This window comes from Meles meles, chromosome 3, assembly GCF_922984935.1.
Source record: "Meles meles chromosome 3, mMelMel3.1 paternal haplotype, whole genome shotgun sequence".
Lineage (NCBI taxonomy): Eukaryota > Metazoa > Chordata > Mammalia > Carnivora > Mustelidae > Meles > Meles meles.
Window position 1 is genome coordinate 168,866,207 of NC_060068.1, and position 26,911 is coordinate 168,893,117.

The 26,911-nt window shown below is 34.8% G+C and overlaps 1 protein-coding gene across 6 annotated transcripts in view; it reads left to right on the forward strand.

Moving 5' to 3' along the window:
• The window catches only part of CDH18 (cadherin 18), a 718,124-nt gene extending 705,356 nt beyond the window's left edge, over nucleotides 1–12,768 (forward strand). For 4 of the 6 annotated variants that reach the window (XM_046001013.1, XM_046001016.1, XM_046001014.1 and 1 more), the window contains exons 11-12: nucleotides 1,884–2,135; nucleotides 10,797–12,768. In XM_046001013.1, coding sequence (XP_045856969.1) covers nucleotides 1,884–2,135; nucleotides 10,797–11,287 — 743 coding nt within the window. In that variant the 3' untranslated portion in view covers nucleotides 11,288–12,768. The remainder of the gene's footprint in view (nucleotides 1–1,883; nucleotides 2,136–10,796) is intronic. The other 2 variants (XM_046001018.1, XM_046001019.1) reach the window with 2 other exon arrangements.
• Nucleotides 12,769–26,911: the final 14,143 nt, after the last annotated feature.

A 26,911-nucleotide genomic window follows, 5' to 3' on the forward strand; every position in this document is an offset into this window, starting at 1 on the left:
GAGCCCCGCATTGGGCTCTCTGCTCAGTGTGGAGCCTGCTCTCCCCCCCACCCCCCGCCTGCCTTTCTGCCTACTTGTGATCTCTCTCTGTGTCAAATAAATAAATAAAATCTTAAAAAAAAAAGAATACACAATTGATACATTATTTTTTTTTTCCTTTTCTACTGGGTAAGAAAACCTTTTGTAATTTCTTATTAGCTATTTATGCTCTATAACAAACCTTCAATTATATGTACATGCATATGTATATAGTCATTTGTGTATGTGTGTATATGATTATAAATACATATATATAATTCATGTGTTTTATTACCTGTATTATATTGAATATTTGAAAAGTTTATCTTTCTGTTGCATTAATTTGGCCATGTAAAATCAAGAAAGCATAGCTGTAAGTTATTGTATCATGACTATCTTAAACATACTCATATGTAACAGAATTCCAATTTTCAGAATAAAACAATTGATGAGATAAAAGAATTCCTAAATGTCATTGTGTAATGATCACTTACTTTTTAGTGAAAGGGAATTAACTCACAGGTGTTGCTTCAGGTCAGGTTCTCCAGAAGCAAACTCTGAACTGGAATTTAGAGGGCAGGTTGTTTATGGGAGTGTGCCCTTGGGATCAACATCTGTGGGGCAGTGAGAGGAAGAAAGTTGAGCAGAGTCAGAAATTGAGCTGCTATGCAAATGTGATGCCTCACCGCTGACCCAAGAGTAAAGCTGTAGAACTGAACCTGCCATTCACTCTGTCTACATTCAGTAGAAATGGCTAGACCTTTATAACCTTGGAGCAATGAGTCACTAAGGAACTGCTGCTCCAGAAGGATGCAACACAGGGCCAGGTGATAATCTACAGCTGGATTAACTAGTTATTCCATGCTGGGAATCTGCACAGCACCTCGAAGTATATACCAGAAGGGTCTTTTGGCCAACAGGCCTGCTGGAATGAGGAATGACAATATTAAGATTACCATATACTATGTGCACTTGAGAACATCAGTATAATGTTAATGAGTAAAAAGGCAGTATGACATTGTGGTTTTGAGTAGGGTTCTAGAATGTATTGAGGTTGTATCTTGATTATTCACCAGCTCTTTGATTTTGGGCAATTTATCCTCTGGGTCTTAGGTTATTTATTTGTTTAAATTATTATTTATAGTAAAAATGATGTTTCTTAAAAAATTAGAAATTTAACATTTTTTCCCTTATAAGGTTTTGTGGATAGATTAAAATCTTTAATCCACAGGTTGATCATGCAGGCATTTAATATAATATATAGCATTTTAAAAGTACATAAAAATATAATTAACTATTTTATTTATCCTTAACTTTCCATGTTGTACCTACTACAAGAGCGATTCAAATCACAAGTCTGAAAAAGTTTGTCAATTGATCTGATCTCTGTAATTTATCATCTGTGCCAGTGACCCCCTTTTTTGTACATTAACATCACCTGAGTAGTTTGCTAATAATAGAGATGTCTGTTCCTATTGCTTACCTTGAGTCACAAAGTTTGGGATGGGGACCACTGTCTCTTCTCAAAGTCTAGGACCCATTGGCTTGAATCCATCTGTCGTCTTTGAAATCTTTTAGCTATTATGTCCATGCCCGAAATGTTGACTGCTTGTTCACTCCTCTGTCTTCTACTCTTCCCCTTCTCTTTTAGTTTGGGCTCAATTAATTTTTCCAAGTCAGTATCTCAGTTTAAGAACATTGATTAGTCATGCTTTAATGATTGCCCCTTCATGTTCCTGTGTCCATTTCATAAACTAAAATTAAAAAAAAAAAATCACAGATACCCATTTTATCCATTAAAGGAAATGTGAATCTTGAATGGCGGCTTTACTAAGTACATTTTGTTTTGCTTATGTCTGTCATAGATAACACAGCCAGCATTCTGACAAGGCGGAGGAGATTTAGTCGAACTATTCAGGATGTGTATTATCTCCCCATTATGATCTCTGATGGTGGAATCCCCTCTCTCAGCAGCAGCAGCACCCTCACCGTCAGGGTTTGTGCATGCGAGAGAGATGGGCGAGTGCGGACCTGCCATGCGGAAGCGTTCCTGTCCTCGGCTGGCTTGAGTACAGGGGCCTTAATCGCTATTCTGCTGTGTGTTGTCATTCTCCTAGGTAAGTTCTCCAGCCTCCTAACGTTGTATGATGACGATTCAGAATGTACCCTACAATGGCCAACAGTGCATTAGAAAAGAGAGAGAAAGAAAGTCGTTTTGACAGAACCCAAGAATTTGGACCACAAAATATAACTGCACAGACTTCCTCTTGTTTAGCTTTCTCAATACCATAGCTGATCTAGAAATAATTTGATTCAAATGGGACAAAAGAGTTGAAATATCAGAAGAAAAGATAGACTATAAGAGAAATATTGGGGAGAGATCCATTTTAAAAAGAATTCATATTAAAAATTCTAAATACCATGCTAAAATGGCTCTTATAATAGATTTCAAAGAACATAACTGATATCATTCTAAAATGAATCTAAACACAAATAAAAAATACATTTCTCATAGTAATTTCTGTTGGTCAAAAATATTTAATCATCAATGTTAGCTGAATTTTAAAGTGCTAATCTAGATAATTTTGGCCTTAGAGATGTTAAATTTTGTTGTTTAGTAGGCTTTTTACTTGAGATTTGCATTATATTTCATTTTAATAAAAAATAGGGAACTTTCTCTAATTATGGATTATCATTTTCATAGTCTAAGTTATCATGACCACATTTGAAGCTATTACTATAAACTCTTTAAAACTGCTATTTCAGCAAGACCACAAATCCAGACTTTTCTATAATAAGAGAAATAGATGTAAGGAATCTTTCTGTTTCATTGTTCAAAGTGGGTACATACTTACCTACCCAGCATGTTCTCTCCATTCTTTGATGCTTTCTCTTAGCAACCTTCTCTTTTGCTTGTTTCTCAGTACTGTTCACACATGGAGGGAAAATAAAAAAAACAAAAACAAAAACAATATGCTTTGTTGAGAAAGAGCTTTTTTGATTTCTTTCTTTCTTTTTTTTTTTTTTTTTTTTTTGCAAGGGGTGTTCCTTGTTTTGTTCCTGAGGTAAAGACAAATGGCCAGTACGGAAGGAATACAGAGGACAGTAGAATGAGGCTGAGAAGTGGGATGGATATTTCAGCAGCGTTAAGACAGTTTGAGGCAAAAAAAAAACAAAAACAAAAACCAGTTTGGGGCTTCATTGAGCATGGTAGATGTTGGGCTTCATTATAGAGTATAAAGAGATATTTAAAGCAAGAGAAGCAAGAGAGTCCATCATAAGATTTGTATTTTGAAAAAAGATGACTATAAGTGAGGTAGAGAACAAGTCTCACAATGGAGGCAGAGCACGTAGACAAACTAGGACAGCAGTCTCTCTCAGCAGAGTTTGGACTAGCAGAGTTAGAACAGAGGTGAAGAGTAGATAATATCAAGATGTCTGAGGTGAAATGAAAAGTGATCTTGGATAATATGATGCAGATGCCTGGCTGAAAAATTTTTATCAAAATTTTAACAAAATATTTACTGGCAGTCCCTGAGATTCCATTTGAAAATTACAGCACTGATAATTTTATGTCAGTGAACAAATACCTAATGTTTATGACATGGTGTCTTTTTCTTGGAACAAGTTTCCAAGGGCTAAAAACAAAATAGCTGAAATTTAAAAAAAAAATGACCTTGGATAAATTAGATTTTGTCTGAGTTAGCACAAGATCAAAGAAGACTTTCCATCTCTTGCTGAATGTGGGCCCTGTTCCTCACTGAGCTAGGGGCACCAGAGGATCACTTTGTTGAGATAATAAACTAGGATGAGCTGTGATGGGTTCCAGCATGGTCACCATGTCAAGAAGGATGTGATGGCAGGAATGAGTGAAGGGGACATCAAAGAAGAAAGAGGAATTAAAGTAAAGTATGATGTCATCAAAGTCAAAGGGTAAAAAGTATATCAAAGAGGACAGAGCATTCAACAGTGTCAAAAGCTGATCTAAGTTTAAGTAAATTGTATATCTAAATGTCTCAGGGGTGTCTGGTGGCTCAGTAGGTTAAGCATCTGCCTTTGGCTCATGTCATGATCCCAGAATCAAGCCCTACACTGGGTTCCCTGATCAGCTGGGAGTTTGCTTATTCCTCTCCCTCTCCTCCACCTCCCTCCCCCACCCATACATATGCTCTCTCTCTCTCTCAAATAAATAAATAATTAGAAAATAAATAAAAATCAGATGTACCAATTGCACTTAGTGAAGTGGAGCATGGAGGTTCAGTGCCCCCCCCCGGAAGTATTTCACTGCGGTAAAGTCTTATAGTAGAGGCAAGGTGAAGGAAACCAGGAAAATTCGGCTTTCTAAATTTTATTTCTTTATGTATTAATTGGTGACAACTGTTATTTGCTTTAGACACTTATGTATTACTTTTTTTTTCTGTTTGAAAGTCAAAACAAAAGCTCACAAACAAAACAAAAATGGAAAATAAGATAAAATAAAATAAAGCAAGTACAAATATTGATTCCTCCAGGGTTCCTATCCTAAACCACAAAGAATAGAACCCTGTGACTTTAGTATAAGGTCTACCAAAGTCCTGATTTTGAAAGATAGTTCATTTGGAGGAGTCACTTATCTTTGCCTTTTGTTTTCATCTAGCACCATCAAACCATCTTTGTATACTAAGGTAAAGGCTTGAAAAGTTAATTAAAAATGTTAATCTACAGGTATATTTAAGGTATATTATGTAAAATAACATTTTATTATAGCATGAAGCAATACTTCCCTTTAATAGATTTTATAAAAATATCATTTCTCCTTTGGGGTAAATAAGAGAGCATTCTAAATTTTATGCTCCCCCAGAGGACTAATGAAACAGAGGTGCCATTTAATATGTTAACTCCTTCAACTTTTGTTGAAACTCAAATGCATTTTTACAGTTTTATCCAAAGCTTGCAGAATCATTTTGTTACTTCAGGTTTAAACAACCATTATTTACAATGTAATTTTTACTTTTCATGACAGTTGTAAGGATTTTTATTTTTATTCAGAAGATACTTAGCCAGTAGACTCAGACTGTAGTCATTTGTAGTTTTAAAATACTGTTTGTTACTATGCATCTCATAATTTCCAAAGAAAAGATCAGCAACACCAGAGGTAGCAAAACTTCATTTTAGAACTTTTTGTAATTCTGAAATAACGTTAAAAACAAACGGCTAAACAGGGGCGCCTGGGTGGCTCAGTGGGTTAAGCCACTGCCTTCGGCTCAGGTCATGATCTCAGGGTCCTGGGATAGAGTCCCACATTGGGCTCTCTGCTCAGCAGGGAGCCTGCCTTCCCCTCTCTCTCTGCCTTCCTCTCTGACTACTTGTGATCTCTTTCTGCCAAGTAAATAAATAAAATCTTTAAAACAAAACAAAACAACAGCTAAACAAATTGTGAAATGAATATTTTAATATTGAAAAGTGTTCTGATTATTAGCTGTTTTTGGAAATGACTTACATGAACCTAGCCATAGTTTTGCCACTAATTAACTGTATGATCTCAGGCGATTGCTACAGTCTCTTGTTGCTATTTACAACTCTATGAAAATAAAGCATCAACTAGTAAAGAACCTTAGAGTCATCTATGAAATTTTGTGGTGCTTATTTATGTTTTCTTATAGATTCCATGCATGTGTGTATATCGATTATCTGAAATTGGTGTTTGAAAATAAGGGGGCCTCACTTTGAATGGTACATGTGCACATTGTGAGTCAGGTTATGATTTGTCAGAATTACCTTTTTAAGACCCTTTTTCGATGGGATGTAGGGGAGGGACTTTAGGGTGAGCCTTCATGATGCAATCAGAATTTGGTGCTAGAGGAGGGATAACTGGAGTTCTCTTTCCCTTCCAGGAATCTGACATTTCCTTCCCAACCTCCATCCCATCCCTTGTAAGATGGTCCAGAGCAAACAGAAATCACAGCTTAGCACAATAAACCATTGAGTCAGTCTCTGAATCAGGCCTCTATCACCAGCCCTTCAGTCCACACACCACATATAAGCAGGTGACTTAGATGGGTCCACCACCTGGATTGTTCCTACTCTTGGATATAAATTTCCTGATCAATGAGGATCAGGGTAAATTTAATGTGAGGAGTGTGAAGGACTAGGAACAAAGGTGGAATCAGTGTGGAGACACGTGCCAACCTGCTTGTCAGCTGAGCTATCTGACATGACTGCATGAGCTCCCCTTGGTCTGCAAAAATAAGTTCCAGTGACAAGTGCCATTAACTGGTATGACCAATAGCACAACAGGATCTAATAAAAGTAATCTCCCTGACTTGGGTCGCCTCATTTCTGCCAAACTTGGTACCAACGTAAGATGGTATAAAAAAGAACGAGGTGATATTTATGGGTAATATGTATATTCTACTATGAAAAGTATTTTGGGGAAATATGTTGGGAGTCAGTATATAATGTATTCAAATGCAATCTGTATGACAGTTCACGTTATGAAAATGCAAAGCCCCTTAGAAGTCTGAGCACTGTGGAATCATGGAAAAATAAATTATTAAATGAGTGGAATGATATGAGAAAGGAAATTCAAAAATGTTTCCCTAAATTTGAATTCATTCATGAATAAAATGAATGAATAAAACTCAGTAAATTCATTTTAAGTTTCTTAAATAAAGAGAATAAAATGAATTTAAAATCCTAACCAAACTCAAAGAGAAGGAAAAGAAATATACTAACCAAGAATAAAATAGTCATTAGAGTAAAATCCTCCCCAAACACTACAGTTTAATATTTCAATCCAGATTATATAAAATTTCAAAATACTGAAAATCTTATATAATTTTGAACAAAGAGGTAAGCACTCTATCTCATTTATTTTATAATGCTATGACTCTGTCAAGTTATCTCTTCCCCAGATAATCCACTTTAAGAAGAGGTACCTTGTTTCACATGTATGGGTTGGTAGTCTGTGAGGGGGAGGGAAGTCATTTGAAAATACTCATTTGGCTGCTATTTTTAAAAAGAGCTTAACTCTCAAAACTATGTATGTAATTGTTATCTTCATTCTCTAAAACATATTTGATTTGGGGGTTTTGGGGTCAAACATTTAGTTTGGCTTTCAAATATTAAAAATTATTATCAAGCAAAATTAGGTATTTGGTGTTATTAATGACCATAAGTTGACTTAAAACTATATTTAAAATTTATTTTCCTAGTGAGGTTATGCCACATCATCACTCTACAGAGATTATTCTTTTGTTAGTCCACTTAAGAATTATTTACAGAGTATGTACTGTGTGCGATTTGCTCCAGAAACATTGACTGAACAAACATGAATATAAAGCAATTCCCTGGAAACACACCTTATTATTGGTGCTTCCACATTCTTCTCTGAGTTTCTCTAAAATTATCTTTGACTAGAGGGACCACATGTCCATATTTGCCCTGCTGTCTTAGAGTAACTATAAATGAAATCCCCGTTTACTCTTAAAAATGTCCCAGATTATATGATTAATTGTATATTGATGTACTAAATAGATATGGAATAAATCTAGAAATCATTGGTCACTGGCAAATGACTGTCCATGCTTAGGAAAGAGATAGTGTGAGAACTCAAAATTCAAACTTAACTAATATCTATATTTTGAATCAAAATATATCAGGAATATTTTTTTTTAATTTGGGAAAATAAGTAAATATGAGCTGTCATAATAATAATTCCAACTTTATACCCTGTATTTTATTAGGCAAACAAGGCACTGATATTGGTGAAAGATGCAAATTACTCCATACTTTAATAATAATACTGATCACATTCTCCCTGCTATGCATGCACATAAACTCCTTTGAAATCAACCAATCATTTTAACATTAAAAAAATAACTTGGTTTATTGACAAAAGTAAGACACGTTACTATTAAAAAATTTGTTTGTATAAGTAGATGTTTTTATATAGAACAACCTCCTTAATCATAAAGATGAGCAGAAATATATAATGGGTGATAAATCAAAGCCTCTGAATGGAATGAAATGAGTTATTGGGGATGCTATTTGGGACACCAAATTAGAATGCCCTAAGCTGGTTTTACACTGAAATAAACAGTAAGGTATTGGGGCACCTGGGTGGCTCAGTTGGTTAAGGGTCCACCATTGATTTCTGTTCAGGTCATGATCTCAGGGTCCTGGGACCAAACCCTGTGTCAGGCTCCATGCTCAGCAGGCAGTCTGCTTGGGGTTCTCTGTCCCTCGCCTCTGCCCTTCCCCCAATCTTTCTCTCTTTCTCTTTCTCAAAATAAGTAAGTAAATCTTTAAATAGTAAGGTATTAGATACATATTTGCTACAATCAGCAAAAGTATCAAAATAAGGTGCTCTATTAGATAATGTCTTCAAAGTATAAGTAGCAGGTTTGAGAAACCATTTTTTTTTTTTTTTAAAGATTTTATTTATTTATTTGACAGAGAGAGATCACAAGTAGGCAGAGAGGCAGGCAGAGAGAGAGGAGGAAGCAGGCTCCCCATGGAGCAGAGAGCCTGATGCGGGGCTCGATCCCAGGACCCTGAGATCATGACCTGAGCCGAAGGCAGAGGCTTAATCCACTGAGCCACCCAGGAGCCCCGAGAAACCATTTTTAAATAGCATAATATTTGGGGGTCCCTGGCTGGCTCAGTGAGTAGAGCATGTGATTCTTGATCTCACGGTTACAAGTCAGACCCCCGTGTTGGGTATAGAGATTATTTATGAATAAAAATCTTAGATAGTAAACAAACAAACAAACAACATAATATTGTGAAGCAGGGCCACATATGGCATCTGCATTTCATTTCAGCTTTCTATAATCACTCCAGACGCAGTAACTCACTGTTTCCACATGTCTACCAGAATCTCCTTCGTTCAATTCTGCCATTACTTTTATTCCATACACTTCCAGATGATTTTCTGGCCCTTTCTACAGATGTTTTGTCTTTTTATATTTTTTTTCTTCATTCCCATAGGTGCTTGCTTGCCCTTTCTCTGCAAAATTAGATTTTCCAGTTCATTGTGATCATCTCTTTCCATGTACAGTAAATTCTCTGATATCTGTCCTTTGCACTTCTGGCTTGAAAATCTCCTTTTCCACTTTCTATTGTCATCTTCGAAGTTCATATACACTGTGATATCTAGTTTAAAAACAGGCAAGGCTCATTTATTATAACATTTAAGGATATGCATAAAATGGATTGCTTTATAAAGAGAAACAAGGAAACAATAATAATAAAGTAAGAGAAGTTACTTTTTACAAGTATGAGATAAAAGGTCAATTTCTAGGGAACCAGGTATGTTCTTTATCAGAGGATAGCTAACCTGGTACTTGCCTGCTTTACAGTTATTTGTTAAAGATATATATCAGTAAAGTTGCCAGATAAAATACAGTAAACAGAAAAAAATAGATAAAATACAATATAGAAACATCAAGTTCAGATAAAAATACATGTCTGTAGGTGTGTATTTGTATGTGTGTGTATAGCATAATTATGCCACATGCTGTATATATATAAACTGTTTCTATATATGCATATTTATCTATGCTATACATATATATACACATTATACACACACATATATACGTGCCTTTCAAGTGTACATCTTTGATTACCATATTATAAAGAATGTTTAAAATATCAATGCCCCTAATAACTGTTATCATAAAACCTAGATTTCAGCTGACCAAGAACATTCTGTAGCGCGGAAGTAAAGAATCCTGGGCCTAATAGCACAAAGTAGAAGTAAGGTAATTCTTTCTATTTAGTAATGGCTTAGTATCATCAAATAGAAAGATAAAAAATTGAAACAGCCAAAGCAAACTGCCCAAGAACCATTTACATCATTTCATCTAATGGTTGTGACATTACTCGTAATAATCCACATGCCCAACTCAGTTCCTTGTTCCATATTTTTTAAATAACAAAATGGAATATGATAACAGAATCTTCATCACCTTTGGTGTGAGAAGTCATAGGTTACAGTCTAAGTTTCTCCATCTGCTCTTTGTGTGATCTTCCAGTCGGATCTTAGTTATTCATGGAATTTCTCTTGCGCCTCAGTTTCCTTGAGGAAACCCATACTTTGCTGTGAGGATTAAATCAAGATGTTATGTAAAAACATTTGGTAATCTGAAAAATTCCTCTGAAACATAAGCAAAAATAAAATAGCATCTTGTGCAGTCGAGAGATATGTGCAATTATTAATGCCTGATAGTATAATTCTAAAAAATACTGAGCAAAAGAGATCAACCATGTAAATTATTGCTGATTTGGTTTCCCACAAAGCATCAAAAGGAAAGGGTTTAAAGTAGGGGCTCCTTCTTATTTGACAGAAACTTAAAATGTCCTTCCTTTAGTGTATCTGCCTAGAATCTATACATCGACCAACATCCACCATTATTCTCCCAGACAAAATTCCATTGTGTCTTCCATCATCTGTTTTCCTCAGTGTGAAGACTGGATGACAGACCATGGTGAGCCAGGAATCCTGAAAGCATAGGCCTGAAAAATGAAAATATTGTGTTTTTCTAGAAAAGACCAGTGATTCCCAAGGCCTTGTAGAGAAATCATTTTCACATTCCTTGAGATTTAAAACAAACAAACAAAAAAGAAAACAAAAAAAGAAACCCCTTCAACTGTTATCCAGGGAGTTGCAGAGATCAGGACGGTGTTACAGTGCAAGCCTTAGGCTATTTATAGAATGTAGTTGCTGATGTCAAATCTCCAAGAACTTCCATCCTTTTTTCTAACTCTCCATCCTCTTTTCCACTTTTCTTCAGCAATTGTAGTACTTTTTATCACCCTGAGACGCAGCAAAAAAGAGCCGCTGATCATCTCTGAGGAGGACGTGAGGGAGAATGTGGTCACCTACGATGACGAGGGTGGCGGAGAGGAAGACACCGAGGCCTTTGACATCACAGCGTTGAGAAATCCATCTGCCGCTGAGGAGCTCAAGTATCGGAGAGATATCAGACCCGAAGTGAAACTCACCCCCAGACACCAGACATTGTCCACCCTGGAAAGTATAGATGTTCAGGAATTTATCAAGCAAAAACTGGCAGAAGCCGACCTAGACCCCAGCGTTCCCCCTTATGACTCTCTTCAGACTTATGCTTACGAAGGTCAGAGATCGGAGGCTGGGTCCATCAGCTCACTGGATTCAGCGACCACACAGTCAGACCAGGATTATCACTACCTTGGAGACTGGGGACCCGAATTTAAAAAGTTAGCTGAACTCTATGGAGAAATAGAATCTGAAAGAACAACTTAGGGGGTTAATTCTTGTGATCTTGTAGAATTTGCTTCCTGAGCAAGTGGAGATACAACCTCAACAATGACAAGGAAGAAACGTGGAGACAGTACTTGGAACTGAGCAAGCTGTACACAGCTACTGTAGAAACAAGTGCCCTTTCCATGATCGAAACTGGGTTATTTAATCAGAAGACAGTCAAATTAAAAAAAAAAAAAATACAGAGAAAAAGCTATTGTTCCTTGTGTATATTTTCAATTGCTCAATAAAGTCTGTGGTACTGTTTAATTAAGAATACCTGAATTAAGCCAAACAATGATATTTGTTTCAATATTTTGTGATTTATTTTCAAAAATCAAAACTAAACAGAAAGATTCAAAATCACTTATGATTAGGGGTGGTACACCACAAAATGAAGCTTATGCAGGTAATCAGGACCTCTTTTTCCACTTCTGTGGACTCCTGAGACCCATACTCTGTTACTACGACAGATCTTATTAGCGTTGTCTTGTGTTCAACTGACATGAGGTATATCCAGTATACCAAGTCACTTCATCATGGACTTGTATGTGCCATTTTCTTTTGCCCTGCCCTCCCCACTTCTTTTCTCCATACAAAATTGATGGAGCATGGGGATTTGCTGCTTGCACTATAATGTATGCAACTTCTGCGCACCGTTGTGCACCGCTCTGAAGCACGGAGACTACTGTCTCTGTCCTGCCTGCCCTCCTTTCTTTTAACAAAACAACCCCCCCCTTTTTTTTAATGGATAGAATGAATGGTTTAAGTAAGATATACTCAGATAATCTTCTATGTCAGGGAAATTTTTAATTTAAAATATAATCACAAACCTTATCCTGTATAAAACGTTGGAAAACTCAATGATCTGTTCCATTCCATTTGTTTTAAGACATTTACATCAGCAGTTTTGATCATACCAATACCTAAAATTAGTTGTTGGGCATTTTGCTGGCTGGTTTATACTTCAGTCTAATTTGCTTATTTATATAACACGAGTGGTCATTGAAAATATGTACCTCACATGCTAACAATGTAATCTGAAAAGATGATACTCCAATTTACATAAATCTTGTAGACCTTGGATTGACTTACCTGTATTCCTTACACAGGTTCAGATTGTCCCCATCTCACTGACTGCTTAGCCCTTATCTGTTTGGGATCTACAGAAAAAAAAAAGAAAAAAAATTTTTGGAGCAAAAATATAGGAGATTCACCCTTATTATACTTGGAAACGTGCCTCAAAGTCTCAGAGCTTCAGGGTCCCAAACCACAACATAGAGATGGTAAAGACTTCCCTCCTGTCTCACAGGTTGTGTGAGGATCAAGAAACATCTGTAAAAGTGCTTTGCCAACTGCAAAGTGTTCTGTCATGTAAAGGCTTGCAGACACTGTCTAATTTTCTAATTCTGTTAGCTGACAAATAGTTACATACATTTTTGAATAAAATATATTATCATGAGAGAATTTCATAAAACCTTCAACAGTGTAGCAACTGCTAACTAAACATAATACACAAGTTTAATTATTTTGATATTTTCCCAAATAAACTAATTTTCTTCAAATTTCTTGTTTTTTTTTCCCCTAAAATGGTTTAAATAATATTTTGCTGTTGTCACTATTGGTCTTAAAATAAGCACAATGGTCCTAGTCTCCAAAAATTACCATATTTATGTATTTCAAATAGATTGAAGTTTTAAAACCCACAATTTAAAAATTATCTCAAGAAGGAGTTTTTCCTTCGCTCTTTAAATTTCTTAGAATGAAGTGTCCTCAAAAGTTACACGGCAGTTTCTGATTCCATCTATGTGCAAAATTTTAAATTTTGCCTCTGTTTGCAATTACCCTATGCTATCATGTATTAGTTTAGAGGTATGGGAAGTAAGTAACCTTAGTTTGAATAATTCTCAATATGTGTTATAAGCTCAAGGAATAAAATATAATTTAAGTTTTTTATCACATTTTAGCTTTCCAAATGTTGCTTTATCATTTTTTAATATCATAATGGTATGCATTTTCGTATAATGCTGTATCAGGAGGAAAAAAAAACAAAACAAAAAAACAAAAACACCCAAGGGCCTTGGGGAATGACCTCTGGAGACACGTACTCTGATTATACTAATGTTGGACCACATTTACACTGAAAGAAAAGTACACTTTTGGAGATCTACTGTGGATGCTGGTGTTAGGACTTTCCTATGCAAGGGGGACAGGAAGGCCAGGGTTGGGAATTCTGCTACACCACAGTTAGGCTTTGGATTTAGATTTTTCATAAACTCTTCAAAGATTATTTTATTTTATTTTGTTTGCTTTTGTTTTCTTAATATTCACCTGGTAACTTTACAGATGAGGTTTGAAAGCTGAAAATGTATCTGTACATTTAACCGTTTACATAAAACCCAAGATCCTCTGCATGGTTTTCAGTATGAAAATATTTCCCTGATTATATGAAAAAAGCACCACCAAGCCATCTAATTTTAATTATACATTATAATGATAATGGATTGCTTCTAAGCCCCCAATGTTAAATATACTATGGAGGCAAAATGGATCTTCTGTAGTCCTGAAATGCTATGTTTCTGTGTTGATTTATTCTAAAATTTTGTTAATGAAAGCATTCCAAGTGTTATATTTTATATGAACTCTGAAATGAGACAATTATATCATTATTATAAATGTGATTAAATATCATTTTTTAAGATTCTACTACTTTGAATCAAGAAAAAAGTATAATATACAGAAGTTCTGCAAAGAGATTGAAGTCATCTTAGCACTTAATATCTTGTTTTAAGAACTCCAATTTGTCCATGTCAGAAGAAAATTCTCAAAGACTTTAGTGGGCAAAGAGTTTGTATATCGACTCTGAGTATTTAGTGGGCCATAGATAATTAGCTATGGAATCATATGTGATTCCATATAGAATCAGCTATGGAATCACTCATGTGTCTTGGACAACACATTTTGTAAGCCTTAGATGATATTTATAGATCTAAATAAAACATAAATTTGAAATCAACTTCCTTATTTCTAATAAAATAATTTCCTACAGACAGACCCTATGCAAAATGGTAGCTGCTAGCTACAGGAAATATAAATAATCATGATAATTTTTTTATCCAAGTTTTTTTTTTTTTTTACAAGAATTCCAAGTATTCTTTTTGCAAACACTGGGAAATTAATAGATCTTGCAGGAATCACTGAAGATGTATCACCAGAAAGTTTTTCTATGACAAATCTGTATAAACAGATCTGAAGTGGAGATTGAAGGCAAAATTATCCTTAAAATAAGGTTCTATAAAAAGTTAACTTACAACTTTCCTATAACCTGCTCTAAAAAGGAAAAATATTCTGAGGAAAATTGCATTCACATAACCACATACAGACATACACACATGTAGAAACATATATGTCTTCTTGAAAAAAAATATTTGGAGAATAAAAGAATACTCAAAAGAGTGACTTGAATATTGATATGATCCTAATATGTGGTAAATATAAAATCTTAGTACCCGACATATAAACAATTCACCTGGAAGCTAATGAACAGTTTTTAAATGATATTTTTAAAAAAGATTTTATTTATTTATTTGACAGACAGAGATCACAAACAGCAGAGAGAGTGGGAAGCAGGCTCTGTTGAGCAGAGAGGGTTCAATCCCAGGACCCTGAGATCATGACCGGAGCCAAAGTCAGATGCTTAACCCACTGAGCCACCCAGGCACCCCAACAAGAGTTTTTAACCTTTATTTTGTATCCAGCCTCCGGTTAAGCTTCAGAACTCTCCCTGATGAGAGCTGACTCACAATTGTGCTTACAAAGAGCGGACAAAATTATTAGCTATAAATCCAAATTTTACAAAAGAGGACTTAATGGATACAGTGCAGCTATTAATACTAACTAGTGCTTTGACTTACTTTGTATACCACAGTACAGTCAGAAATAATGGGTAGAAAGAAGAAGGTGTATTGAGTCCACCATTTTTAGACATGTAGAAAGCTGAAGTACAAAATTAGTTTAATTTGTTCTTACTGATCTCCAGCCATATGTTTGATTTCTTGTCTCCTTTTTGGTTTGCTGAATATATATGGAAAGCAAATCAAAATTCAGGTAGACTCATTCATCTCAACAGCCATCCAGAAGTGCCAGTTAACTGAGTACAGTGATAGGTATCCTGGAGCACCTGGAGCATGCCTATATCCAATACTTTTGGGTAAGTCTTCTTTGCTTTTTAGCGTGGACAGTGCTTGATTAACTATTCAACAAATTGCAACTCTAAAGCTGATTATTCTGGAAAGAGGAAAGAATCCTGTATTTCAAACTGATATTGTACTTAGCTTCAAGGTATGATAACATTCAATTAACTCACTTGGCTTTCAATTTCGAGAATAGAAGAAATCTCAGAATAGTTCTTGGGAGAAATGTGACTTGAATTCAAATTTTCTCTCTCTTTTTCTTATCCTTTAGGATTAAAGGCAAATTAAATGTTATCTGAAGGAAACAAACCATTTCAACTTTTAGTTCCTACCTCATCTGCAGAAGGTAAAACTTTTTGCAATGTAAAATTAGAAATCTCACAAACCCTACAGGCAAAAGTAGCTCACCACAATTTGAAAATAAAATTAGAACAGAGCCCACTCTCTTTTTCAAAGATCCAAATACAATATTTTAAAGTGAAAATATGAATAGGAACACTCTTTAATATGTCAAAAGTTGTGTCCTTAACTTTGACTTATAGCAATGAAAGATGTAGTTTTGTTGTTTTTAAATAAGGTAGAGATGAGAGAATAACAGAACACATTCTTCTTTGGGGCACTGATACAGAAAAAAATAAAGTAAGTACTCTTAGGCTAGTAAGAAAAGATTACATTTATCCACTTTGCGAGTCTACAGAAATGAAGGTTCTTTACTTTCAACACTACAAAGGCATGAAATCTATTTCAGTAATGATCCGTTTTTAAAGTTTTTGGGTGAAAGTGAATGAAGAAAATAGGCATTTAAGGGCTCTCAAAATTATATCCTGTGAGGAATGCATGTGCCATTCGTAGATTAAAGTAGGATCACCAAATGGTTTAGTCTTATTGCCAGTAATATTAGCTTTGAAAGTAGGAAAATGGACCCTAATAGTTAGTGTCACCCAAATAATTTCATCAAGGCAATTTTCCATATGCCAAATGCATCAAATTCTTACTCTAAATCATCTCTTCTTTTCAAAGTACTTTTTCAAATGCCTTAGTTTCAAACAGAAATTCACTCTAACATTTATTAATGAGGTAAATTCTAATCATGCACTACATCTCAGATATTGTTTCAGGCACTGAAAGAGATGTGAAAAAAGTCTTGGTGGTAGGGGTTTTCATTAATGAAATTAGAGTCTCACTTCAGAGGTAAGGCCTACATGCAAAAACTTGTAGAGAATATAATATAAAGCAAAAAGTGGCAAGTGTTCTAAAATAGTTTTGGATACAATGTTAGGAAAGGTCCCAGGATCCCACTGAAATTGTGTCAATAATGTGTCTACATGGAGCAAAACTGGAGGTACTCTACAGGACAGGAGAATGGTACGGTGCAGAAGGTAGAAGCAGAGAGGACAATGTAGACAAATGCACAAAGGGAGATTATTCTGTATATGGAATAGAGGATTCATGCAGGGAAATAATCATAATGCAAAATGTTAAGCAAAGCTGAATTTAGATTTAGGGTGATTGAATGAAACTTATTCTTTAACCAATGTCATTGAGTTTATTTTCCCAGACAAGAGAGCGATGATGGACAGACTTTCCTTTTAGGTATCTGAATCTTTTATTAATGTCTGTCATTCAGTGAAGTTAAGGAAAGATTCTAGAGTCACTTAAACCTACAGAAGAACTAGTAGACTATGTTAGTCATTTCCAAGGTACAACTACTTATTTTAGGAATATATCTTGAGAAAAAAAAAAAAGTCATAGGTGATGTACATTTCAGGTTTGATTGTTGGATTCATTTTATTGTATCAGTTCATTCATTATAATAAAAATAAATTAAAATGAGGTCAAGAAATAAAGTTTTAAGAACAGAATTTATTCATGTGAATTTATTCTTAGCTGGATAAATGTATCTATCTTCTGTAATCTTTGTTTTAGGTATAAAAATTTTTTTTTTTTAGGTATAAAAATATTTTAAAGTTAAAAAAAAATCAAACACCAAAGACTGAACTGCAGCCTTATTAAGACTATATCAGTCGTTTTTAATAATTATTTTTAATACTTAACACAAAAGATATCAAAAACTCTAGTGTTTTGTTATATATAAATTTACATTTGGATCTATTTTTTAAAAAGTGGCCATGATACAACTTAAGATTAAGTAATTTGTTAATATCGCAGGTAGGCTTAGGCTGAAATCCCTATTTTTATATCTTCTATTTCTCACTTTTCCTTCTTCACATTGACTTGCTTTTTTTAAAGCCCTTGAATAGCTATGTTTGAGCAATTTCTATATTTCATGTATTTTTCAGAACAAATTCAAGAAAATGTTTTTCAGAAATAGAAAGTAGTTATCATGTTATTTTCAGGGTTTTGATTTTCAACGCATTTTCTTTCCCTCTGTCACTAATCATGCTCTTCCTCACCAAAAAGTAATAAAAGAAAATTGCATTCAGAAAAATACTCTGTGAAAGTCACTTTTTGAGCTTGAGGTTTTCTTCCATGATGTGATTTTTGTCTTGGAGTTCTTGAAACATTGTACATTTCTAGACTCTTAAAAGATAGCAGGGGGCGGAGGGAGGCAAGTCATTTTTGTTCATTTTGTTCAGGTGAAATTTATTTCAAATATTTCAAAGGGCTTTGAATATATGTCCTGAAACACTGAAAGTATAAATCAAATTAAAATAATGTTTTATTCTTTGCAAAGTATTTTCAATATCATGCTTTAAATGTTTAAAGTGTAATTATCATTTTAAAAAAACTATAATTGGATTGATACCTTTTCCTTCATTTAAAAGAAAATCTCCCAAATTTCATCACCTAAGCTATGTTTTCTTGTTTCCTATTGCTTGTGTTTCATACTGATCACACAATCACAGTAGATGACAATTAGCATATCAATAAAACGCCACATTAAAAATTACTTTTAATTGTTTCTAGTAGATTAAGCTGAGGTACAGTACTTAACATTTTTTGAATTTATGTTTCATTAAATTCTCCTCAGAATATTATTTCTGAAGCATGCAAATATATGCACTCCTTCCCCTGCTTCCTGCCAACATTCATCATTTCTTTCACCTGGCCAGTCTTAAATAAGTCACCTGTCCCCACCTGTCTCAGCTGTCTCAGTTTTGGTTTGAAACAATCAATGATATAGGACAGTGAAATTATTCACTAAGACAAATTGTCTTGAGAAAACCGGGTCACAACTCAACTTTCTTGATTCCTACTCAGTGCCTTGAGTTAAAATATGAAACTGGACAATATTAGAGGGAAAATAAACCCTCAGGTTTAAGAATCTAGAATTCACAACACATAGTTAGGAATTTTGACTGAAAGTACTTGTATGAGTTTAAATGTCAAACATTGTTTAAATTCTCCTACAGTTTAAAATAGAAATAATAATATCTTTACACTTCTCTCACAAAATTGTTAGAAGTACCAGATATGATTTTGAGACTCAGTAAGTTGGGTGTCCAACTCTTGGTTTCAGCTCAGGTCATGATTTCATGGGTCATGGGATTAGCTAGAGACCGGCTCCATGCTCAGCGGGAAGTCAGCTTTAGATTCTCTCCCTCTCCCTCTGCCCCTCCCTGTGCTTGTGCATGCTCTTTCTCTCTCTCTCTCTCTTAAGTAAATAAATAAATCATTTAAAAAAGATTTTATTAATTTATTTGAGCAGAGTGTGTGCAAGATCAAGAGTGGGACATGGGGAGGGGCAATAAGAGAGGGAGAAGCAAACTCCCTGCTGACCTTGGGATCATGACCTGAACTGAAGGCAGGTACTTAACCCACTGAGTCACCCAGGTGCCCCAATAAATAAATCTTTTAAAAAAATAAAAAAGTAAACAGATGAACAAACAGAAAAACACAGAAATGAGTGCAGTTCTTGGCAAATTGATTAATTTTATTATTGCTTCTTTTTTGCACCCTCAATCTTCCCCAGTCTCTGGCCTCAGACAATTATGACCTGAGTTATATATTACAGGAATAAATTCTTTGGATATTTTCATGACAGTGTAAGCGCAGAGATGCAAAATCTCCATCTGAGGAGGCCAAAAAACAGAGCCATTCTAATGTTAGCCCATTCAGTCCTTCTTTTCACCATGCAGAGGACAAAGGAAATTATGATCTCTATTTAACTATATGCATTGAATTTCCCTTAATATCTTTCTTTCATAAAAATCTAAATTTAAGATCAAACTAATAAATTAAAATTATGTTATAAATTATACACACACTTTATTGACCTCTCTGCTTCAGAATATTTTTATAAACACCAGTATCTCTTATTAAATAATATTTCAAAATGTGAAAATTAGTTCTTGTGATTTTTTGAAAAAAATATTAAAAATGTTTAGTAAAAGCATATTTGGCAGTTTATAAAAACTTTTAAAATTCAAGGGAAACAAAGCTCATTAGCATAGCCATGGAGTATATTTTGCATGATCAAAGAAACACACTTCTATGATGTCTGGGACCTCTTTGAGGAAAATTGCAGGGACTCTATCATGTACAATAACACTATGGTATTATAGAATAATTAATAAACACCCAGAATAATAAACAGTCTAATGTCATCAGTACTTGCAAATTCTTAAATAGAATAGATATGATTTGGAATATAGAAGCAAACCTAACATCTCCTTTAAATTCTATTTTCCTCTCTATCTGACTCACGACCCAAGAAAAACTGGTTGCTGATTATTATTTATACATTATTAATTGTGATACTGTTGTATCTCCAGTAGATAAGAGAATCTATCATCTAATTATAATCAAAGAAGAATTCCCTAAGGAGGCATTGGATAAAATTAAAAATGATTTATTAAAGGCTGCTTTTATTGCCAGACAATAAAACTTCACATTCTATGTAAAGGAGAAGAAACATTTGTTTTCATAAAACATAGCTTCCTGGAGTGCCTGGGTGGCTCAGTGGGTTAAGCCTCTGCCTTCAGTTCAGGTCATGATCTCAGGGTCCTGGAATCGAGCCCCACATCGGGCTCTCTACTTGTCAGGGAGCCTGCTTCCCCCCTCTCTGCCTGCCTCTTTGCTCACTTGTGATCTCTGTCTGTCAAATAAATAAGTAAAATCTAAAAAAAAAAAAAATCTTAAAAAAATACCTTTCTTTTGAGGAAATTAATATCAGTATATTTCATTAGTACACAGTAAGTTGAGAATATTAATGTACCAAAAACCAATTTACCATATATGTTAACTAAATAGAATTTAAATAAAACCCTGAAATTGAAAAAAAAAGAATATTAATACAGGTCTTATTGGAAACAACAGTACATTTTGAGGAAATTTTAGCTTTCCTCTATATCCCAATAATACACCAATCCCTCTTTGTTAAATGATAGCCCAATCTTCCTGTTCACTAAAAGGTAGAAGTCAAATAATTCAATCAAATAATGGAAGTCCACATTTTTCTCTTTATCTCTCCCAAATCTTATTTTGTTTCCACAAGGAAATTTGATGTCTAGGACTTTTCATAAACCCCTCTGAAGTCTTCATCAGCAGTGGCTTACTTTTCTGTCAGTTAAAGAATTTTTCTCTCAAATTTTCTTTCTATCTTTACTCCAAGAAAATTATTCAGGAAATTAAAAAAAAATAAAAATAAAAATATCAAAATGTTGGTGAATTAATACAGTTTTCTGAGAGTGTTACACCATCACACATTTTATCACTGATTTTTGCCAGTGATTTCTTAAAGAGAACTAACCAACAGACTAACCAGTTTACACTGAATTTTTTGTAAGAAACATTAAATATAAGGGAACTGAATTTTTTAATCACCCAAATAAAAGTCATGACAATATTACCATAGAACAGAACCTGACTATAAGGAGAAGGAAGTAAACAAAGAATTGTGTGTTTGGGGAGCGGAGTTGTTTGTTGGGTGTTTTTTGGAGTATGGTTGACATACAATGTCACATTAGTTTCAGATGTACAACATAGTGTGTGCTCACCACAAGTGTAGCAGCCATTTGTCACCATTCAATGCTATTACAGTATCATTGACTATGTCCCATGTGTTGTGCCTTTTATTCCTGTGACTTACTGTTTTATAAAATGCTAGTGACCAAGCCGAGAAGATTAAAGCCAGAGCTGGATAGAAAGAGGTAGAATATGGAGTCAGATATGTTTTCCTATTGCACTGGGGAGCTAAACATGCTTAGGCAGCAGTGTAGAGAGTAAGACAGGGATTTCATTCTGTTCAGTCATACTTTTAAATAAAGACATTTCCACTACCAGTATGCACAGGGGCTCACAAAGGTCAGTGTGGAAAATCAAATGAAAACAGAGAGCACAAAAAAAACAAACCAAACCCTCAAATCTTTGAAGAATGAAAATGCCTCATATTATCCAAATTATTAAAACAAAAGACTAGCAAATTAGGACAGATAGCTAATGGCTGTCACTTTCTGTATGACCTTTAGAAAGCAAATTTTTGTTAATGGGATAAAGTACTCAGTGTGGGTCTCTCCTTAGGGAAGCCTCCAGTGGTTGAATTTCCGGACAGAAATTGGAAGAAGAAATAAAGTTATCCTGAAGAACTCATCTGTAAAACAATCTGGGCCTACTTGAGGGGAAGTGAGAGTGGAAGAGAGTGAGATTCTTAATTCTTGGCTCAATTGTTTAATGTTTATTGGAATATTCAGATTTTTCTAATTCTTCAGTCAATTTGGCTAAAACTACACTTTTCTAGACACTTATCTTTTTAAAAATTTTCAAACTTTTAAGCAGAAGATACTCATATATTCTTACTATCCTTTGAATAGTGAATTTGCATCTATCTCCTTTTTATCACAAAATGTTTTCCTTCCTCTCCCCTCTTCTTTTTTATTAAATTTGAAAGAATTTTGTCAATTTTGTCCCTTTTTAATGAATGGTATTCAATTGTATAAAATAATTTTTTTCTAAATTTCTTAATTTCTGCTCTCAGCTTCGTGCTTTTTAAAATTGTTTGCTTTATTTGGCTTTATTGTATCTTTATCAAATACTTAAAGTATAAAACCTAACTCACTGAAATTAAGATTCTTGTATTTTTTAATATTAGCCTTCCAAGATAAAAATCTCTCCCCAGACTGTTTTATCTGTTATGTTAGGGAAATACTATCTTCTATAACAGACAAAAGTACAAATCTCAGTGGCTTATCAGAGTTTTATCTCATGATCTAGTAAAGTCTGTGTTCCTGGTCTGTAGTTTGATCTGCCCAGGCATTGATTCATGCAACCAGTCACCTTCCATTTTATATTTCTGGTATCCCGTAGGTCTTGGAATCACATGCTGGACCTTCTGCATCCAGTTGCCTTCAAGGAAAAGCAGGCAATCCATTCATAGCCTATTTGGTCAGATCTGCTATACGGCTTACCTAGATGCAAGAAAAGGTATGAAATGTAATTGCATACAGCTCATTTGGGGACTGGTTATGTATGCATCCTCTGCCTACTCATGTCAAAATTCCAGACTCCCAGAAGTAAAGGAGATGTTCAGAATAAATTGCATGTATTTTTTTCACAAACAGTTTAGGTAATTAACCATGCTTATCAGTTAGGGAACATGGAAGATGTTTGGAAGATGTCTTCCAAAATCTAAATTCTTAGATGTTATCCAAGGGTCAAATTGCAAGCAGACCTTTGTAGGGAAAGCACTGAGGTAGACAATGTGACTTATTTCTTGAAAACTTGCTTTGGCATTTTTGGGGGGAGAAAGTGTCCAACTTCTCACCATTGTGTTAGAGTTAAGGTTTCTTATAAACGTTCTTTATCAACTTAAGGAAATTCCCAATTATTCCTTGTTTGCTGGAGGTTTTGTCATAAACGTATTAGGGTTCTCTAAAGAAGCAGAACCAATGGGATGTGTGTGTATGTGTGTGTGCACATATGTGTGCACACACGTGTGTATGTGTGTGCTTGTGCATGTGTGTGTGTATGGAGATTTATTATTAGAAATTGATTCAAGTGATTATTAGAGGCTGGGAAGTCCAAAATCTGAGTGGGCTGGAAACTCAGGAGAACCAATGGGGTACAGATGATGAAGCATACAATTTGCTGGAGAATTACCTCTTGCTCTAAGAAGTTGGTCTTTGTATTCTAGTCTGGCCTTCAGCAGATTGGATGAAGCTACCCACCTTGTGGAGGGAAATCTATTTGCTTAGAGTTCACAGATTTCAATGCAAAACATCGTCCAAGGGGACACACTAAAAAACCATAATGGGTATCAGATTTTATCAAATGCTTTTTCTGCATCAATTGATATGGGTTCATAACTTGTGTTTTCTTGAGCCTGTTAATATGGAGGATTCCATTGTGATCTCTAAATGTTGAAACAATTCTTGGAAATCAGAAATTATTTCACTAAGTCATAGCATGTAATTTCTTTATACTGTTGTATGATAAAACAAAACAACAACAAAAAATGTTGTCCAATCTTTGTTGGGGTTCCTGAGATAGAACTTTTAAAATTTTGGGATTCTCTGAGTAATAGGAGCCTTGTTATTCATAGAGGGGCCCTGGGATCATGCCTCAGTTAATGCTAATAAAGTAACTTATGAGGGACCTCCAGAAAGTTTCAGCATGAGAAAAGGATAAGAGGTGACATGCTGGTAAGACCAACCATGTGATTTGATGATTCAGTCTTTGAACCAGGTGATATCAGTTCGAGCTCTGGGGAATGAAGGGACACTGGATATATAGTCACTTAGACAATTATTCAACCATACTTATAGAATGAGATTCCAATAAAAACTCTGAACACCAAAACTCAATTGACCATTCTGGTTGGTGATCACATTGAGGAGTCAGGAGGAAAATGTGTTCCGATTCAACAAGATGAGAACTTGATAGCTCCACATTTAGGATCCTTCTAGACCTCTCCTATAGGTCTCTTCTTTTGTCTAATCCTTAATCTGAATCCTTGATAATAAAATGTCAATTCAAATCATGGGATTTTTCTGAGTTCAGTATATTATTCTACTAAATTATAAAATCTGGCAGGGTTGTGGGAATCCTAGAATGTGTAAGCTATTTAGTCAAAGTGAAAGTGGAATGGGGACCCCTGAACTTTAGGCTGGTGTCTGATTTGAGAGCAGTCTTGTGCCCTGTACTGTAGAGTCTGGGCTAACTCTGGTAGCTAGTGCAAAAATTGTATTGTGGTATTGTATATACCATATTGCATTGATTTGCTAATATCTTATTGAAGATTTTTGCATCTATGTTCGTGAGATCTATCACTCTGTAGTTTTCCTTTCTTGCAATATCTGTTTTTTGTTAAGACAATGTAGAACTCATAACATGAGTTCTGAAGTTTTCTCTTTGCTTCTGTTTTCTAGAACAGTTGTCCAAGTATTCTATAATGATTCCCTACGTGTTCAGTAGAATTCACCAGGAAAATCCATTAGTTCTGGTTCTTTCTTTTCTGGAGGATTGTTAATTATTGATTGGGGATAAAAATACATTATATGTTTATAAAAAAAAAAAATTGGAAGGGGAGACGAACCATAAGAGACTATGGACTCTGAAAAACAACCTGAGGGTTTTGAAGGGTCAGGGATGGGAAGTTGGGGGAACAGCTGGTGGGTAATAGGGAGGGCACGTTTTGCATGGAGCACTGGGTGTTGTGCAAAAACAATGAATACTGTTATGCTGAAAAAATAAATAAATTAAAAAAAAAGTTTAATAGATGTGTCTATTAAAATTGACTTTATCCTTGTGTCAGTTTTAGCAGTTTATATATTTTAAGAAATTGATTCATTTTAACTAACTTATGAAGAGTTAGCTATAATATTCTTCTGGTATCCTTGTGATACCCATGGGGTAATCTCAGTTTACATTGCCCTTCTTTTCGTACAAGCTGTCAATTTTTCCCTTTAGTACCCCCCAACATATTACCCATAATTCTTTTATACTCCAAAGTCTTTGTCATATCTGGGTTTGATTCTATGCTTCCTTGTTCTGTTCAGACTGTGTGTTTGCTTGACTTTCAATATGTCTGGTAATTTTTGATCAAAGACCAGACATGACCAATCAGGTATCCGAAACCAGGTAAGTGGGCCTTTAGTGTGAAGTTTTATATTAATCTGATCAGGAGTTGGATACCATTTAATATTTGGGTTACTTGCACAGGCTAGAGAATTCAAAATCCTCTAGTGCCCTTGCTTTTACTTTTCATGTTCTCTTGAACTCCTCCTTCAACAGAATCTGTGTCTTTCAGCTCTTTTAGTTATAATCCGCTGTCATTATGCTATAACCCTGTTGATACGGTGATAAGAAGTAAGGAAGGAGAAGTGTCCTCTAATTTCATGATTAAATCTATGCATTTTAGTCATCCATTCTTGGGCAGTGATTTTTCCCGAGATTCTTAGATAACCCCCTTCTTGAGCCCTAGAGATGAATGGAATCAGATAAATTCTTTCCCCCTAGGTGGAATAATATGATAAAGCCGTCCCTGCCCCCTTTTCTTTGTTTACAAAGAAAACTTTGTGCTTATTTGTCAAGGGGTGATTTTCCCTTCACCTTGCTAAAGCCAGGAAGAAATATTTATTGGTCCTTGGGTGATGTAAAACAACAACAACAAAACCCAAACAAACAAACAAACAAAAAACTAATAAAGTTCCTGTAAATAAAACTCACAAAATTGTGGGCTCCTCAAGACTAAGCTCCTGGGAGTTCTCATGGTCATGCTAGTCACAATCAGCCTCTAGCAATTTGTCAAAATTACCATCTGGCTGTTCCTACCAGTTCACACTCCAATGACTTCTCATCCAAACAAGCAAATCTTGGATGTTATTCTGTGTGTTTGCATGTCTCTCTACATTCCTGTGTGGCAGTTTGTCCTGAAGACACATTCTTCTGCTAGGTCCAAGAAAAGTTATGGATTTTTAGTTTATTCAACTTTTTTTTTTTTTTCTTATAAGGATAGGAGTAATGACTCCCAAAATTTGTACATGCCAGAGCTAAAACTAAGAGTGGTTATTCTTTATACACTAATTTTTCAATCATAAATTTAATAAGTCCTTTTATTCATTTGAATATATTGATTGCATCTATTTTCATTAATTGGTTTTTTAAAGTTTTAGTTTATTTCTAAAACCCTTAGTCTTCCAGTCTTTGAGGTGACTCTGTTGATATCTGAGGACCAGAGACAGGTTATCCTCCAAAATGTCACCCATATGCAGATCTGTGAGCAAAAGAAATGATTGTTGTTGTTGTGAACCATTAAATTTAAAATGATCCATTATGAGTTAATAAAATGCAATACATCAATTAAGGGAAGATTTTTTATTGTTGTTGTCTTATACAGTACTAGAGTTACAATCAATCAGGAACAATCTCAAACTAAATAATCTTTGATGACACTTGCATTTTATGTGCTTTTCCAACCTCATTTTATGACTAGCATATGTTTCCTACTCTTAGGGGATGTTTGTCGATCTGGATC